The sequence below is a fragment of the Urocitellus parryii genome, unplaced genomic scaffold (assembly GCF_045843805.1).
Source record: "Urocitellus parryii isolate mUroPar1 unplaced genomic scaffold, mUroPar1.hap1 Scaffold_43, whole genome shotgun sequence".
NCBI lineage: Eukaryota > Metazoa > Chordata > Mammalia > Rodentia > Sciuridae > Urocitellus > Urocitellus parryii.
The window spans coordinates 3,221,849-3,240,620 of NW_027553833.1; the positions used below are offsets into that span (position 1 = coordinate 3,221,849).

Consider the following 18,772-nt stretch of genomic DNA (forward strand, 5'->3'; position numbering starts at 1 on the left):
GCACTGAGGAGGGCCTCCATTACAGGCCACCATTGAAAATGCCACGATGGAGTGGGTGAGAGTCCGGGAGGCTGGCTGCTACAGAGCGTGGAGCAGGGGCCATCTCTGCACCAAGGCCCTCGGGTGGGCACAGGTCCTGTGGTCCTAGCACATCTTTGTGTCCTGCTTGGTTTTGAGGGAAAACTTGGAAAGGAAGCATGGAGACAAGTTAGGATATCAGATCAAACCTCAGGTGGAAAATGGCCACAGGAAGGCCAGGAGGTAGGACCCTGCGTGGCAAGGAGGGGTGAGTCTGGAGATGTCACGGACAAAGCTGGTTGTGTGATTGGCAGGACTCTGATTTGACTCCTGCCCTGCAGTTCGTCACATGGAACACCACCCTCTGCCTGGTGCTACACCCCCGTGTCACTGCACACTCAGGCACAGGCCAGATGCTGCTGGCACAAGTGACCTTTCCACTGGAACCAGTGCTAATGTCATGCATGAACCTCCACATCTCCCTGGGCCATGCCTGTCCAGGCCTCTCACTCAGACTCTCTGCCTCAGGAAGACCACGCAAAGCCATCCAGGAGCATTCTGAGAGCTCGGGGAGCAGGCTGGCTCCTAAGTGGTGAGATGGCTTCCTGCATCATGTCCTGTGCCCCCAGCATGGGTGGCCTTTTGGCCCCACCCTCTGGGCATCAGAGGCTGGAAATGACCAATGGAAGTTCTCCTGCCATGTTTGTGCTCCTGGGCTTCTCTGCTCGCCCCTCACTGGCGCCCATCCTCTTCATGGTGGTCTTGGTGTGCTATGTGGTGTCTATCCTGGGCAATGCCACCATCATTCTGGTCACCCGTGTGGACGTGCGCCTCCACACGCCCATGTACTTCTTTCTTGCCAACCTGTCCTTCCTGGACATTAGCTTCACCACAAGCATTGTCCCACAACTGCTGGTCAACCTCTGGGGACCACAGAAAACCATAAGCTATGGAGGGTGTGTGGTGCAGTTCTATGTATCCCACTGGCTGGGGGCCACCGAGTGTGTCCTCCTGGCTGTCATGTCCTATGACCGCTATGCTGCCATCTGTAAGCCCCTCCACTACACTGTCATCATGCACCCACAGCTTTGCCTTGGCCTGGCCTTTGCCTCCTGGTTTGGGGGCCTGACCACCAGCATGGTCGACTCCACGCTCACCATGCTCCTGCCTCTTTGTGGGCACAATCGCATCAACCACTTCTTTTGTGAGATGCCTCTCATTATGCAACTGGCCTGTGTGGACACCAGGCTCAACGAAGTCGAGATGTACGTTGCTAGCTTCATCTTTGTGGTCTTACCACTGGGCCTTATCCTGGTGTCCTACGGACACATTGCCCAGGCTGTGTTGAAGATCCGGTCAGCAGAAGGGCGGAGAAGAGCATTCAGCACCTGCTCCTCCCAACTGGCCATTGTGTCCTTGCTCTATGGGAGCATCCTCTTCATGTACCTGCAGCCAGCCAAGAGCAGCTCCCACGAGCAGGGCAAGTTCATAGCTCTCTTCTACACCATGGCCACCCCCATGCTGAACCCCCTCATCTACACGCTGAGGAACAGGGACGTGAAGAATGCGCTCAGATTCTGCGCTGGAGCCCTGCTGGGAGTGTGCCGATCATGACCATGAAGAGTTACATATGCTCTGTGTATGCGTGTGATGACTGGCATCCCATCCTGTGGACACTGATATGCACGAGTGTTTCACGTCTGTGTTGTTACTGCTGCACTGTTCATTGTTTGTAATTATGTCTGCCTTTGAGGGTGCTTTCAGTGACTCAGTGAGTGGACATTGATAACCTAATGAAGGCTAGATGGTTGCCAAGCTCTGGGGTGTGACCTGGGTCTGAAGTCTGGCTTTGTCAGTCCACAGGTGTGCTTACACTTTTACCTCCAATGCTTTGGGGTTTTATAAGAACCACCTATTTTTCTTGTCCCTCGTCCCAGCATGATCTCCTTAACACCTACTAACTTTCTTGTGGGGATGGTCTCAGGGGTTTCTTCTGTTATTCACAGGAAGCCCCCTCCAACTAATCTGTTTCTGCTGACAAGGACAATCTTGGTGAGCCCTAGATGGCTTCAGAGAGGTGGGTCCGGGTGGGGACGTGCCATCCCAACCCCTGCTTCAGGGAGGAGAGAGGCCCTTGGGGTGAGTCCTGTAGCTGAGGGCCAAGGATGTGGTCCTACCTCTGTAGTGGAGCCTCAGCACCCCCTTGTGGTGGGGTAGAGGGACGTGCCCTGCTGTGCACTCCAGGATGTGTGGAGAGGAGTCCTCCTCCTGGGAGGCTCCTGAGGTGCAGACCCCCAGCAGAGATCAGCCTCTGTCCAGAGCCAGGGCGTGTTGATCTCATCTCTCCAGGGCAGCCTCCACCCAGCACAGCCCTCAGGGCCTGAGTGTCCCCAAGCTCCAGCTGCTGGAACCTCCTCCTGGGACTCTTTCAAAGCCCATCCTGCAGTACATGGATCTGGTCTGTGCGAAAGAATCCAGCTGACAACCCTTCCCACCCCATCCCACCTTATCATGGTGAGAAGGGAGGCTCAGAGATGTTCTAACCAGCCTCACTTTCAGGCCCCTCTAGCTGCAGCTCAGTAAGTGACAGAAAGAGGAAGAGGTCACCAGTCCAAGCCCCACCCCACCCCAGCCCCAGTACATAGCTCAAGAAAACTGGAGAAGACACTCAGGCATATGCAGCAAACTTCCACCTTTTTTTTCCCAGTACTGGGGATTGAACCCAGAGGCACCTAACCACTGAACCACATCCCCAGCCCTTTTTATTTTGAGACAATGTCCCACTTAGTTGCTGAGGCTGGCCTTGAACTTGCATCCTCCTGCCTCATTCTCCTGAGCCACTGGGATGACGACGGTTTGGACACCTCAATGCAGCCAAGTGGAGCCAATGTTTTTTACTTTCATGAAGAATCTTTTTCCTTCTTCCTTTTTTCTTTTTCTTCTTCCTTTTTTTCTTTTTCTTTCTTCCCTTTTTTGTTATTGTTATTACTATGCCGATTGGTTCCTGGGTCTATACACCTACATATTTGTTTCCCTTTTCTCATCTTCAGAATTTTTATGACAATCCTTTTTCCCCATGTTGTCTCTTCAGGGTTAAAAGTTTTGCTTGTTTATTTTGGTTTTCCTTTGTTTTGTTTTGTTTGTTTCTCTTCCCCTGCTTTCTTCTCCCACTAACAGCCAATTTCTCTTGCTCTCTCTTTCCATTTACTTTTTGTACTCTGTTTTTTCTCCTCCTTCTTATAACCATTGCTGGATACTTCTCTTGTGCATTCTTTCCATTCTTTCCATTCAGTTTGAGCATTCTAAACTTTCTCCTACCTTTCTATCCCATTCTTTTACAATGAGCTGTAGTTTCAGCACCTTTTAGAACATTTGGTCTGCATAACTCCTGCCCTGTTCATGCTGCTGCAGCTCTCCCAGCATGAACCACGTGGCTGGCATCTAGATCATGGTTATTGACTTCTTGCTGTTGGCAATTGCTGACCCCACCTTTCCTGTCTCTTGTTATTAGTGTTGTGGGTATCATAGTAAGGACTGTGCATTTGTTTTAATGCTGTTTATTTCTTGCATTGTTTGTGGCTATTATATGTTTCCTCCCTATTCTGTGAGGTGCTGGGAATCTGCAGGGACACCACAAGTTCACAAGGAGGAGAGACTGCTGCTGAACTAAATCCAGATGAGAGAGAGTTCACCTTCCTCCACACACAAAGTAATGACCTTCAAACTTCAGCTCTACTTGGTACCAATAGGTGGCTCATCTCAGCATAAACTCAGTGAAGACTGTTTGGACCTGAAAAATATTATAAATTAAATAGGCTTAACAGACATTTACAGACTATTTAATCCAACAAGAGCCAAATACACTTTCTTCTCAGTGGCTTATGGATCCTTCTCCACAATAGACCATATTTTAGGTCACAAAGCAACTTTTAAAAATTCAAAAGATTGATATTCCTTGCATCTTATTGGATCATAAAGGAATCACATTATAAATCAGAAAAAAAACCCCACAGAAACTACATAAACACATGGAAATTGAACAATACAGCTTTGAATAATGATTGGGTGATAGAAGAAATAAGGGGAGAAATTTCAAAATTGTTTGGATCAAACCTCTGAAATAATAACAAGGTGATTCTATTAGGAAGGCTTATGGCTATGAGTGCCTACATAAGAAAATCAGAAAGATCCCAAATAAATAACACAATGATGTATCTCCAGGTCCTTGAAAAACAAGAACAAACAAATTCCAAAACCAGTGGAAGGAAAGAAATAATTACGATCAGAACTAAAATCAATGAAACTGAGAATTTAAAAAGAAAATGCAAAGGATCAAAAACAGTTGGTCTTTGAAAAGATAAACAAATTGATAAGCCCTTAGCCAAACTAACCAAATAAAAAGAGAGATGACCTCAAATGAACGACATTAGAGATGAGAAAGGAGAAATCACTACAGACATCATAGAAATCCTGAGGATCATTTTGAAAACATGTATTTCAGTAACAAAATCCTAGAAGAAATGGATACATGTGACCTGCCAAAATTGAATCATGAAGATATAGAAAACCTAAGCAGACCAATAACTAGCAATGAGAAAGAAGCTGTAACAAAAGGCCTTCCAACAAAGAAAAGCCCAGGACCAAATGGATGCTCAGCTGAATTCTACTAAACCTTTACAAAAGAACTAATGCAAATGCTCCCCCAAATTATTCCATGAACCAGAAAGGGATGGAATATTTCCAGATTCACCCTATGAAGTCATAATCATACTCATACCAAAACCAGATAAGGACATATCAAGGAAAGAAAACTACAGACCAATATCCCTGACAAACTTAGATGCAAATCCTTTAAAAGTAGTAACAAATTATATTCAACGTATTAAGAAGACTGTACATCATGGGGCTGGGGATGTGGCTCAAGTGGTAGCGCGCTCGCCTGGCATGTGCGGCCTGGGTTCGATCCTCAGTACCACATACAAAGATGTTGTGTCCACCGAGAACTAAAAAGTAAATATTAAAATTCTCTCTCTCTCTCTCTCTCTCTCTCTCTCTCTCTCTCTCTTTAAAAAAAAAGAAGACTGTACATCATGGTTAAATTGGTTTTAGCAGGGTTGCAAGGACTGCTTTACACATGCAAATTGATAAATTTATCACATAAAGACAAATACTGACAAAAATTACTTAGTTCATCTCAACAGATACAGAGGAAATCTTTGACAAAATTCAGCACCCAATCATGATAAAAACACTAAAGAATTGGGGCTAGCAAGACCCTACCTCAATATCATGAAGGCTTTATATGAAAAACCCAAGATAAAATCACGTGAATGGAGAAAAACTCAAGCCACTTCCTCTAAAATCAGGAACAAGAATGTACACTTTCACCACTTCTATTTAATATAGCAGTAAAAATTCTAGCCACAGCAATTATGCAAGAGGAGGAAATGAGAGGAATAAAAACAAGAAAGCAAGAAGTCAAATATTCACTGTTTGCAGGTGAAATGATCTTGTACCTAGGAAATCTGCTAGAACTAATAGACTCACCAAGGTAGCAGGTTCCAAAATCAATATACAAAAATCAATAGCTTTCCCATATACCACTGTGGATCTGCTAAGAAAGATATCAGGGAAACAATTCCATTCACAATAGCCTTTAAAAAATAAATACCTAAGACCAAATATAACCAAAGAGGTGAAAGCCCTCTACTATAAAAACTATTACACTAAAGAAAGATATTGACAAAGACATGAGAAAATGGAAAGACCTCCCATTTCATGGACAGGCAATATGAATAATGTTAAAATGACCAAACTAATAAAAAGCAATATACAGATTCAAAAATACCAATGACATTCTTCACAGAACTAGGAAAAAAAGTTCTCAAATTCATTTTGAGAATTAAAAGACCCAGAAAAGCCAAAGAAATTCTAAGGGGAAAAAGAAGAAAGAAAGAAAGCAATGCCTGAGGATCACAATGCCTAACTTCAAATTATACTGCAGAGCGAAACAGCAAAAAATGCAGGGCACTGGCCTGAAAACAGACACACAGACCAGTGGAACAGAACAGAAGACAAGGAGACAAACTTGCACAAATAACATCATCTGATCCCTGAAAAGTTTCCCAGACCATACACTGGAGAAGAGATAGCCTCTTTAACAAATGATGCTGGAAAAACTGCTTATCCATATTTAGAATGAGACTAGACCCTAATCTCTCCCTCTGCAAAAATCAACTCAAAATGGATCAAAGACCTAGGAATCATTTCAGAAGCTATGAAACTGCTAAAATAAAATGAAGGGTCAATGTTCCAACATAGAGGCACTGGTAATTAATTTCTCAATAGGACCTCTAAATCTCAAGAAATAATTCCAACAGTTAATTAGTGGTATGTCGTCAAATCAAAGGGCTCTGCACAGCTAAAAAAAAAAAGCAATTAGAAATGTGAAAAGAGAACACACAGAATGTGAACAAATCTTTGCTAGCTACTCTTCAAATAGAGAATTAGTATCTAAAATATGTAAAGAACTCAAAACAGCACCAAAAACAGACAAACAAAAAAAGACCAAATAACCCAATTAATAAATGGTCAAATGAACTAAGCAGACATTTCTTAAAAGAAGAAGAACCAATGGCCAATAGATATATGAAAAATATTCAACATCATTAGCAATTAGGGAAATGCAGATCAAAACTACACTGAGATTTGATCTCACACCAGTCAGAATGTCAGTGATCAAGAAGACAAATGATAATAAATAATAATGCTGGAGAGGATGTGGGGGAAAAAGAACACTTCTACACTGTTGGGGGTTGTAAATTAGGACAACCACTATTGAAATCCACTATTGAAGTATGGAGCCTTCTCCAAAGAGTAGCAGCAGAGCCACAATGTAACCAGCCATTCCACAGCTCAGTATCTATCCTAAAGAATTAAAGTCAGCATTCTGTATGTAGCAATCTGTGCATACCCATGTTTAACACAGCACAATTCATAGTAACCAAACTCTGGATCCAGCCTCCATGTCCATCAGTGGATGAATGGATAAAGAAAATGCAGCATACACAGACAATGGAGTTTTATTTAGTCATAAAGAAAAATGAAATTATGTCATTTTCAAAATGGATGGAACTTGAGACCAGTATATGAAGCTAAATAAGCCAAACTCAGCAAGTCACGGGTCACATATTTTATCTCATCTGCGGAAGCTAGAGAGGGAAAAAGGAAAACATGGGGATATCTGATGGAAACTGAAGGGAGAACAGTAGAGTAGAGGAAAGGGATCAGGGTGAGGGAGGAGGGAAGGCGGGGAGGAAATACTAAGGAATGATATCGGCCAGTTATTGTGTGTACTTATGAATACATAACAACAAACCCCACCGTTATGTACAACTATAACTCACCAGTAAATATGTGTGGAAAAAAATCCTGGCCAATGTTAAATCTAGATAAGTTATACAACCCTGGTTTCCTGTCTGTTTCTACGTATGTGTGTGCAAGCTGGATTACATGTGCTTTTACCTGTACGTTACCTGATACAGATACCAAAATTGGCTAATGGATAAATAAGTGCTCTTGAGAAAACAAAAGAAATGGATCCAAATGCCTTTGGGCTCATGTGACTAAAACCTTTAACACAATTTAGGGGGGTCAGAAGATAGCAGAGTAGAAGAAAGCTGTATTCCTTGTCTCTCTGAGGCTTAGGATTCGAGCACAGGAGGACTGCTTCTCAGCAAGGTGAGTGAAAGAGGGGTTTCACTAAAGTTCAATACTGAACATTCAGTGGCTGAGGGACTTAGAAATTTGGGACAGTAAATGAAGAAGAAAGAGTACCTTGGAGCCCAGCTGCTGCAGCACCAAGGATATCAGTGACAGTGATGATGGCTCTGATTCAACACAGAAGGAGGGACAACATAAAGAAACCCAGATTTGGGGATAATCAGGAGACCAAGAGCTGCCTACACTTACTGACCCAGAGGCTCCTCTATGCACTGGTGCTTGAAAAGTACTCTCTGTTTCTCAGCTGGCCACAGAGAGCAGAAGCAGGGGCCACTTTGAAGCAATTGCTGCAGCTGCTGCCATGGAGCCCAGATATAGAGCAAACACTGCCACACCATCCTAGAAAGCACCTACCATGTGGCCTAGGGTGCACCTAGCAGAACACAGAGAAGATTGTGCCCAGCGGATTCAAGTCAGAGAAAGGGAGGGGAGTGCAACTGTCTTCCTCTCTGAGTCTGGTGGCTCATGGAACCAGCTGAAGTGGGCTGGGAATCTGAAAGGTACGAAATACACCCAGGGATGAAGCCTGGGAAGATGGTGTTGGAGGCAGCAGAAAGTGTGCAGGACTGGCTCCCTGGTGCCTGGAGTAGAATTCTTGAGAGGTTCATGAGATCCAGCTCCTGACAGAGATCAGCAACTACCAGGCCTTAGGGGTGTGTTGATCTAAGCTCCCCTGAGACCTGATTAGCCCTCAGGCCCAGCCTCTGGAACCCCACTCATGGAACTCTGCAGGAGCCCCAGCCTGATAGTGCACCGATCTGGCCCATGTGGACAAAACTCCAAACAGCAGTACTTCCTGATCCAGCCAACCTCTTACTGGTCAGAAGGGAAGCTGAGACTAACTTCAAACAATTTCAGACTTAGGCCTCTCCAACTGGAAGTTGAGAGCAACATCAAAACAGAATGGCATTAACAACCCCATTCTCTGGGGTCCTTATCTTCAAGACTCTTATTTCTCCCAGCCTAAAACTGAAGAGTCTACTGACTGTGGTTAGGGTTCACCTGTTCACCTTGGTAACAGCTGGCTCTGTTTCAGGATACAGAGTGGCACTCACCAGCCCGGTACCTGGGCATGGTCATGGGGGCAGGAACAGCATGTTCACTGAGTGCTTTACCTGGGAACTCAGGGCTATGCAATTCCTGCAGGTGGACCTGGGAAGAGAGAGCAGGGGCAGGTCACCAGGGCTGGAGAGCAGCCTGCCAGGAGGACGGGGTAGAGGGAAACCCATGGCACCACTGGTTTTTGGCAGGAAGGTCAGATTCTGTCCCAGCATGTGAGTACAGTTGACCACAGTGCCCTGTGTCCCTCCCAGAAGAGAGCAGTGTGAAGGGACTCCCTGAGGAAGCAGCAGAGGCCACGGTGATGCTGCGCTACTGACTCTGAGGCCATGTCCACCCAGTGAGCACCTGAATCCCAGCTCCCAGGAGCCTCCTAAACACACACAGAGAGTGTGCACCAATCAGTCAGTTAGAGAAAATGCAGGGACTCCTTGGCACAGGTAGAAATGGGACTCAGAGAGCGCCAGGCATTTCCCCCGGGAGACTGTCGGAGAGGAGTCCTGCCGAGACAGGGTCTGCTCTGCAGACAGCCAGCCAGCAGTGTGCTGGACCCTGGAGAGGGCGTCTTGAGGAATGCATCCCCACCTCCTCCATGTCACAGGCAGCTGAGGCCCTCAGAGCATGGCTGGCTTCATACCTGGGACGTGGGGATGGGGGAGCCTGGCTAGTGTTCTGCCACTGTGTCATGCAGGAGTCCCAGTGATGGGTCCTTGCAAGGAGGCCCCACAGCTGACCTGAAAAGCAGAAGGCTGGTTTGACACCTGCCCTGTCACTTGTGGGAGGAAGTGTCCCCCTTGTGGACAGAGAGAAATGATGCTGACTCATAGCTGACACCCTGGCAAATGCAGAAATGTCACCAAGAGATGGACACCAAGGGGTGCCTGTGATGGGACAGTCTGGCCGACTCTTGGAGGCCCAGCAACCCTCCTGATGCTCTGGGCTGTTTCCAGCAATGTCCAGAGGCATCCACAGCCTGAGCTCCTGGTGACCCTGGAGCTAGCCCAAAGGCCACAGCCCCAGAAGAGGAAGAGGTGGCCTCTCCCAAGGTGACAACCACACTCTCACCTCAACACTGGAGATGTCCTCCTGCGGAAATAAGCCAGGCGCAGAGTGCAGGGCCCCATGTTCTCTCCTGTGTGGAAGAAGGGAGACAGAGGGTGAGGGGCCACCCATGGAAACAGGGAGCTGGAGGAGCAGAGGAAGGGGCTGGGGGGAGGGGAGCAGCTGCAGTCTGGAGTTGGCCCAGGGATGTTCTCTGCGCCCTAAGCACAGCCAAGGACCCAGCTGAGGCACACACAGCCCAGTCAGAAACCCTGAGTCAGTGGAGGAAGGCCAGCAGGACAGGGGGAAGGTGAAGGAGCGAGGGGCATTGGCACGGAAGGCAGCCAGTTCTGTCCCACATGGGTACGATTCTGTCACAGTGAACCCTGCTATCACGTTCAGCTCCGGTCCCCAGTGACACAGTCAGCACCCTCACTCTGCACCTCACCAGCTTCCCTCCTCCATGCCATGTCATCAGAGAGTGGTGGCCCAGTGACCCTGAGAAGAGCCATGAGTCCTCATTGACCTGAGCTCACCATGCAGCCCCATGTGCCCCCAGTGTGTGGAAGACCGCTAAACACCCTGGCCATGGAGGAGGAGGGCAGAGCATTTCAGTGATCCGTGCCCCTCAGCCTGCACTGGACTTACCAGGAAGCCTGGGACCCAGTCCCCTTGTCCCCCACAAGAGAGGAGCAAACCCAAGGTCACTCAGGAGGCTGAGGCAGCAGCCACCTTCTGCTTCCTGCAGGGGACATGGAGGAAGGAGGACAACCTTGGGAACTGGTAATGCCCATGCATTCAGAGCATGTGGGATCCGGAGGGGCAGATCAGTCCTGGGACCTCACCATCCCAGCTCTGGGAAGCCAGCTCAGCGGGGCAGCGTGCCCGGCTCTACCCAGTGAATATCCAGGGACGCCTTCTTCAGTCTTAGATCAGATGCCTTGGAACTGAAAACACACCCCAGCTTTGCTGAGAAGAGAATAGCCCATGGAGGGAGGACAGCCTGCCATGCTCCAGAGGGGAAACGCAGGGGACCCCAGGGACAAACTGATGCACAGCCCTGCACGTCCTGAGCCCGCTGCTCATCCCTGGAGCTTTCAAGAGGAGAGAAGGCTGCTGCAGGGGTGCTCCAGGGAGTGGAGTGCAGGAGGGACACTCGGGGACTGTTCCCTGTGGACAATTACACTCTCTGCAGTGAGGGCACAGGTGTGCTTCTTTTATGAACACTGGGGGTTGTTTTTGACTGCCCTCACTGGAGCATTGCTTGCAGAGCCAGGAATGAGTCTGCATGTGGGGACGTGAGCGGTGTTGGGGGAAGTCTGACATAGTTGTCTCTTACACTGATTTTGGCAGAGGCTGTAGTAGACTTTTTTTCTTTATTAGTCATTTCATTATTTGTCTACCCCTGCTGATGAGGCAGCATATTTCTTGCTAGTGTGAGTTTATTTGTAATGTGATAATATACACCACAGATGCAGACATTTTAAAGTGTAGCAGTAGGTCAATTCAAAATAGTGTACAACCCTCAGTGCTACGTCGTTCCAGACCCTTTTATTACTGCCACCAGCAAACCTCTACCTGTTGGTGCCTCCCCTGCCTCTGCCAAGCCCCAGCCCCTGGTAACCAGGAACCTGCTTTGTTTGGATTTGCCTCAGTTCGAAGTTCCATGTTAAGGGAACCATAAAATCTGTGGGCTTCCTGTCTGGATTCTCTCATTTTGCACATTCCGAGGCTTTCCCATGTTGGGCCGTATGTCAGCCTCCCTTATCTTGCAGCTGAGCCATATACCCGTAGCCCCACCAGCTCCACTGCCCATGCTCTGTGCCTCACACACAGGTCACCTTGATTGGGCCCCTTGGGCTGCTGTAATGGGTGCCATGGGAAACCAGGGCCCCTCTGGAGAGCTCTAGGTCCCCTTCCTTGACATCACTTTCCTGCCCCTGAGCTCACAAGAGTCTCTGACCCCAGGTAGCCATCCTCCCCATTTTCTGTCCCATTGGCACATGTGAAACGTGCCACCGCCAAGCCCACAGAGCCAGTGTACCAGACTCTGAGCCAGATGGAGGTCAGGTCACCAGACCAGGCAGCGGAGGGCCAGGGAGATGGTGAGGGTGTGGGAGATGAGGACCGCTGAGCCTTTGGCAGGCTGTTAGTAGGCACTGCCGCATGCAGGTGGGGCCACAAGGCCCTAGCACCACAGTAAGGCTAGACACGAGTGCTGAAGTGTCCATCGGTCACAAAAGGGAGTGGAAACTGTAAAAGACTCTGGCATCACAAGGTCCCCAGGGTCCACCACTGTCAGTGGACGTGGTCTTCTCAGCTGACTGGGCAGGGTCAGGCTGGGGCACACCCTCAGCAAGGCCTGGTGGCTGCGGGTAAATAGAATGAGTGGCTGGTGTTGATCAGCAGCATGAGGCCCACAGCGAGAATGGCAGAGGAGGGTGGGCTGGGTGGCGAGTGTCAGGTGAGTCCAGGTATACTGAAGGCCACTGCCTCAAAGAACAGCTGTTGGCCAACTGCAAGAGGAACCCTCACACCCCGAGGGCTCCGGGTCTCCCTGCACATTTCTGTAAGTGCATGTCAGAGTTCCTCCTCTCCTACTCGCTCTCCCTGGTTCCACAGAGACCATCGATGTGACCCTGGCATGGGTATGACCTCTTCTGTCTAAACGCCGGGCCCCGGCCCTGGACTGAGCATCAGTGAACTCAGGTGATGCATCCTGCATGCCTGGAGGGCATGGTCCCCGGCATACTGCTGCCATGTCCCAGTCCCTGTGCAGCTGCCTTCAACATCATGTAGGTGCCTGTTCTCACAATGAGACCTGCAGACACAGTGTGTTCAGGACAGACCCTGCCACGTCAGCCCTGGAATTGATCTGTTGCTTCCAAGTTGTGTTTATTTGTTAAACTCTAGGTCTCATTATTCATCACATATGGCTCCTTTTCTGAGTTTAGGATCCACAACCCTTTCTCATTAGACCACACATGGGTACATCTTGCCCATGGACAGCAGAGCTGTGGGAAGCCACAGGGACACACATGCAGACCTCTGTCCTGGTATCCTAGCCCCTCTGGCATCCATGTGTCTGTCACACCAAAATGAGTGTATGGTAAGAAACTGAGTCCTCAGACCTAACTTTTAATTGTTGACATAGAAAACATACCTTTTTGTTAATCCTAGGGGAGGTCCATGTTCACTGTCCAAATATTTGGTTCATGTCTATTTAATAATGAGAATACTTAGCTCACTCTTACAGAGTTGAGGCAGATCAGAAGCAAACTTATTGTAAAATGACACCCACACAATCATCCTAGCTTCTCCCTCAAGCTGCCCTCTGCTGACACGGGATGCAGTGTGGTCAAGATGACTGGGTCAGGACCAAGGATGCATGGTCAAGCACCAGCTGTCATTCTCCTGGTCACACAGTTAGTGAGTAGCTGGCAACGTACTGTGCCTGGTCCCTGTCCAGCTCTGCAGCTCGGAGCAAGGACAGCACTGACGCACAGAGTGTGAGGTGGAGGTGAGGGTACTGATCCTGCTAACCAAAGCTGCTGCACCCCACATTCTAAATTTCATCAGGAAGCAGAAAGGGGCTTATCACTGGCAGAGCCTGAAAAGAAGCTGTTTTTTTTTTTTTTATGACACTTTAGTTCTGGAAATACCAATACAGATCTTTTAAAAGCTCTATTTTGCAGAGGTCTCTAGAGTTATATGGACCCCAGTGCTACAGACGGAAAGCTATAGCCACACCCCATTGCAGACAAAGTCCCAACTTGACACCTTCCTACAGATTCGAGGCACTGGGCAGAAGAGGTGGACCAGTGAGTCATCTTCCTGTTCCTGGTGACCTCTCAACTCCACATGCCCACATACTTCCTCCTCAGCACCTTGTCCATCCTCAGCTTCTGCTATACCCAGCATCTTTCCCTGGCTGCTGGTCAGCCTCTGGGCCCAGGAAAGACCATCACAACTGGAGTGAACAGCCCGACTCCTTCATGTAGACGAGGCCATGGATGCATGCCCCTCTGGTCATGGAGCATGGCTCTTTACAGCCAGCTTCAAGCTGCTCCATCATGGGTGATGATGCGTCCATAGCTGTGCTTTCAGATGGCAGCCTAAGCCTGGCTCAGTGAAACCGCCAGTTCCACCTGATGTTGTCCCCACCGACCATGTCTCTGGGGCTACACGGTCATTGCTGTCACTGATGCATCACACATTGTATGTGAGGTGCCGGCTGCCATCAGCCCATCCTGCCTGGACACACTGTCCTGGGTCTGTCCTGATCCTGGTCTCCTACAACTGTGTCCCTGCTAAGGGGCTGGGGTCAGCCTTCACCAGGTGACAAGGCGGTCACCACCTGCTCCTTCATGCAGTCTGGTCTCTGCTCCACAGCATGTCCTCTATGGTCAACCAGGGCACACCCATCCTCCTCCTGGAGTCCCTTTGAGTCTCCTCTGAGTCCCTTTGCCACCACATTCAATTATCCCATTTTTTTTAGTGTTCTTGTGTATTTAAGATTCAAGAAGCATTTCCTGAATAAAGGCCCCTGTTTATAGAGCATTGCAATCAAATTAACCCAGTATGCCTCCTTCCCACCACAGAACAGAGAAGCATAGGGATGATCTCTGTGGGTGTGGACTGGCTTCTGAGCACAGCACTCAGGAGGTTCCACTGTGGACAAGGTAAGCTTCTGTCTCGCCTACTTTTGGAAATAAAAATCACACCAAACCCCAGGCCCTGCTGCAAGCTCCTTTTCATTCATGAACTCCCTTGAGGAATGAAAATCCCGTTATTTGAGACAAAATTCTTATGAATTTAGTTCATGTTTGATGTGAATGAATAAAGTATTTTAAGTCATTACGAACTATGTTGAAAAAATTCAAAAGAAAAATTTGTATCAGAGCATCTGTAACATGATTTCTAAAAAGAAAAAAAAACTCACAAGAATTGAGCATTAGCAGTAAGAAAGACAAATTGCTGGAATGAGTGGACCTCCATATGCTATCAAAAACCCTCATTTGAACCTCATCCCTTCTACAAGATCAACCCAAACCGGGTCACGGACGATTGATATGAAATGTAAAATCATAGGAGTTTAATAGAAAACAGAAGAAAAACACTTAGAGGCTGGGTAGGCGCAGATTTCTTAGCACACCATAAGCCAACGGGCAACGGAGAGGCTGGCCAGGGGACGTCATTCAGATTGCAAGTGCTGCTGAAAGTTACCGTGGAGAGCACCAGAGGCCCTGTGAAAAGCTGGGGTGAGACTTCCGCAGGCCACTGTCCACCCATCGACTCTGTCCTGACTTGCTGAAGATTGCACCGACTCTACAGGGAAAACAGAAGCAAATCGTTAAAAATGAGTAAACACTGGAAACGGCCACCTTACAGAAAAGGACGTGGTGGTGACAAATCCACATGGAAAGGGGCCCTGAGTCATCACCACGAGGACGTTGGCATGGCGCAGCCTGCAGGGGGCCTGCACTGGGCCTGCACACCTCCTGCGCAGCTAAGGCCAGCTGGCGGCAGGGTGGCCACACACCACTGTGGGATGCACCCGCCACCATGTGAGAGGACTTGGCAGCTTCTGAGGACCCCTATACGTTCCCAAGGAAACTTGTATTTAAGAGTTTATAGCAGCTCTACTTATCATTACCCAAGACCATGCACAGCCCAAATGCCCTTCAACCAGCGAAACAGGCACACGGAGGCCACCTATGCAAAGGAATTCTACTCAGCACAAACTAAACCTGAGTGGCCCGCACAGCCATCAGAATGGGCGGCCCGTGCAGCCTGCTGACTTTGAACGGGCAACTTTAAAGTCAGCCGTGGCCTTCATAAGGGTCCTTCAAGATGACACGTATGCCGCGCTGTCCTCAAGAAAAAATGATAGTGATGAACACAGATTCAGGATTCAGAGTTTAGGGCTGGGACAGAGTGTAGACAGAAAGGGTACCAGGGAGCACTCAGGGTGGGCACCCTGATCTTGATGGTCTTTATATAAGTCTATGTGTCTACAAAATTAATAGAACTGCACCCCAAAATTTTTAGTTTTACTTCAGGACAAATCTTAAAAAGTAAAACAACTCAAAGTAAGTGTTGCTTTCACCTGTATTTTTATCTTAGGTCTGTATATACACATGGACTCTGCACTTATCTGGAAGATTCTGTAGCAGAAAAATTTAAATTTGAAATTCATTTCTCCCTCTGGGATGAGGAAGACGCGTGTCTGAGGCTTCTGAGCCTGGGCCTCTCCACCAGGAGCTCCTTAACCTGAAGGGCCCAGGATGGCCTTGCTCCCCAGGGCCAGGAAGCGCTCTCTGCCATTGGTGTAACTGTGTTCCAAGGCCAAGTGAGGCAAGTGAGGGAAGAAAGGGCTCTGGGACTTCCTGCAGGCTGCCTTCCTGTGCAGACGCAGACGCCTGGGGATCCCTAGGGTCCTGGAGGCCTCCCGCAGTTCAGCGGGGCACAGGAGACTCTCCTCAGAGGCCCCACCCAGACACACAGCGGACTTCTTAATGGCTCCATTCCCCGCGGACTTCTGTGCCAAGAGGGTAATGAGCCCCCTGTGCCAGGGGCTTTGTCTCAACAGGATGGATCTGAGGTCATTATTTTCACAGCATTTGTTCTAACATAATGATTAGTTCTAACATAATGATTCTTGTGATTCTTCCCATTTATTTGAGAAAAAACTGCTAATTACCAACTAACAACGTGTTCCCTCCAGGCCCAGAGAAGCAACCAGGACTGGAACTCTGGAACTTCGCTTTCCATGCCCAGCCATGTCCCCAAGCCTCACCGTCCCACTGCTTTAACATCTGTCTCCCAAACCCAATTGCTAGTCTCCATTACTCTCCTGTTTCACTAATTAAACTTGCATAAGTTCTTCCTGAGTTGTTAAAAGGCTTTTTTCTTATTTTCTCTCATATGTGGAAGCTAGAGCAGAATAATGGAAGAAAAGGGGGGGCAGATCCCTGGAAGTAGAGGGGAGGTCAGTGGAGTAGAGGAAGGGGGCCAGGAGGGAGGAACCAAGGCAGGAGATGATCAGCCCATGCTCTGCACACCATGTACACTCCACAGTGCATTGTGCCTGTGTCCAGCTGTAAAGCACTAAGGTAGACAATAAATGGAAGGAAGAGCTTAGGGGAAGGGAATTGAGGAGATGGAGGAAAGAGGAAGCACAGAAGACTGAAATGGAGCAGGTGACATTGCACGCAGCCACGATTATGTCAATGTACCCCACTATCGTGTGATCATGGGGCACTAGGAGAGACGTTTTAAAAGGCTTTTCCTCCCCTTCTCCTCCAGGGCACACTGTAAGTAAGCTGCAGCAAGTGACCTTACTTAAATGTATCCTATTGATGCCAGGCTTGTCCTAGGCCCACTCATTTTCTCTCTGTGAGGGGCCAAACCAAACCCAGTCAGCTTAACACTGGTGGGGGCATGCCTCCATGCTGAACCCTGGGTGAATGCACCTACTGCCGTCTCCCTCTGCCCTGCACCGCCTTCCTCATGCGCTCCTGCTTTCTAATACTCTCAGTCCTCAAGATCCAGCAGACATGTCTCCAACAGGACACCAGACCTCAGAACTAAGAGAGGGGTCCAGCTGCCCCTCCATGGCAGGCCAGCATGGGCGCCACTGGATTTCCCCACCATCTTTTCATCCATCTCCACAGTCCTCACACTCGCTGAGCGAAGGAAAATCAATTAAGTGCAAATGACAAATGTGTGAATGTTGTCATTAATCATGAATTTTTCTATCCCCTGCAGGGACAGGGGATATAGTGTCACTGGTAAGTATTTGTGATAAATCAGTACAGCAGTATAAAAGTGAGCTCTCACAATACCTGAGTTTGACTTCTGTGTTCTGCTTCTGAGGTAAAATCAACGTATTTTGCAAAGCTCTGTTAAGTATGCCCCCTCATACCAAGCTCTAGCTCAAGAGATGGGAGATCCTGCACTGGCTGCACCTGCAAGGGGCTGTTCACTTAAGTACCTGGCTATTTGGGATGGAGCATGAGTTCATCTCTGCAGGTCTACCCGTGACCTGGAATCCTAGCCTTCCTCCTTGGCAACATCACGAGGCCAGAGCCCTCAGACCTGCACTATAGCGTACACTTGAAATTCCATTTTCTCTCCTTTCCCCAAAGCAAATTCATGTCAGGAAGGTGGAAGGCCCTGCTCAGAGGCGAGAAAGACTCACTTCCCTGTGAAAGGTCCCAAAAGTTCAGAGCACAAGCTCTTGGTGGGAACATGGCTGAGCAGCCTGGGTCGATTGCATGTGTCTGATGCGAAGAGACAGAGACAGCCACCAGAGTGACAGCTCACCACAACCTGAAGGAAACTCCAGATCTGTCAGAGTATGCGTGAGCTGAGAGCTAATGCAGCAGAGGTAGAAGCCGGACTTGCAGGCCCCAGTGGAGATCTTGTCTCCATAATAACATTGCTAACTTTTACTATTAAAAATCAAATCACAGAGACCAGTTTCCACAGATTTGTATCCACAGGCTGGAGGGAAAGTTTGCATGAGTTTTAATCTTTAGGGACTGACCTATGGAAGCAAAAGAGCTCAGGGAAACAGGTAAAACACACTGACAGGCACAGACACACCAACCCAGGGCCCTGAGCCTAAGGGAATCCTTACCCAAGGGGGTACCTGGCCCTGAGCCCAGGGAACCCTAGCCACTCTGCACCTGGCCTTGAGCCCAGGGAACCCTAGCCACATTGTACCTGGCCCTGGAAACCAGGGAGCTCTACCCCATTTTGCACCTGGCCTTGGAAAACAGGGAACCCTAGCCTACACTTCATCTGGCCCTGAGCCCAGGGGATCCTACCTCACTGTACATCTGGCCTTAGGTTAGGAAACGCTAGC

The 18,772-nt window shown here is 48.5% G+C and overlaps 1 protein-coding gene across 1 annotated transcript; it reads left to right on the forward strand.

The window, feature by feature from the left end:
* Positions 1-507: 507 nt before the first annotated feature.
* Positions 508-1,632, forward strand: LOC144252468 (olfactory receptor 2C3-like). The gene has a single exon (XM_077794768.1). The coding sequence runs from the start codon at positions 508-510 to the stop codon at positions 1,630-1,632; it is 1,125 nt and encodes a 374-aa protein (XP_077650894.1).
* Positions 1,633-18,772: the final 17,140 nt, after the last annotated feature.

Bases quoted from the DNA above. Each gene is read 5' to 3' on its own strand.
- LOC144252468 (XM_077794768.1), top strand. From the start codon at position 508: ATGCCTGTCCAGGCCTCTCACTCAGACTCTCTGCCTCAGGAAGACCAC.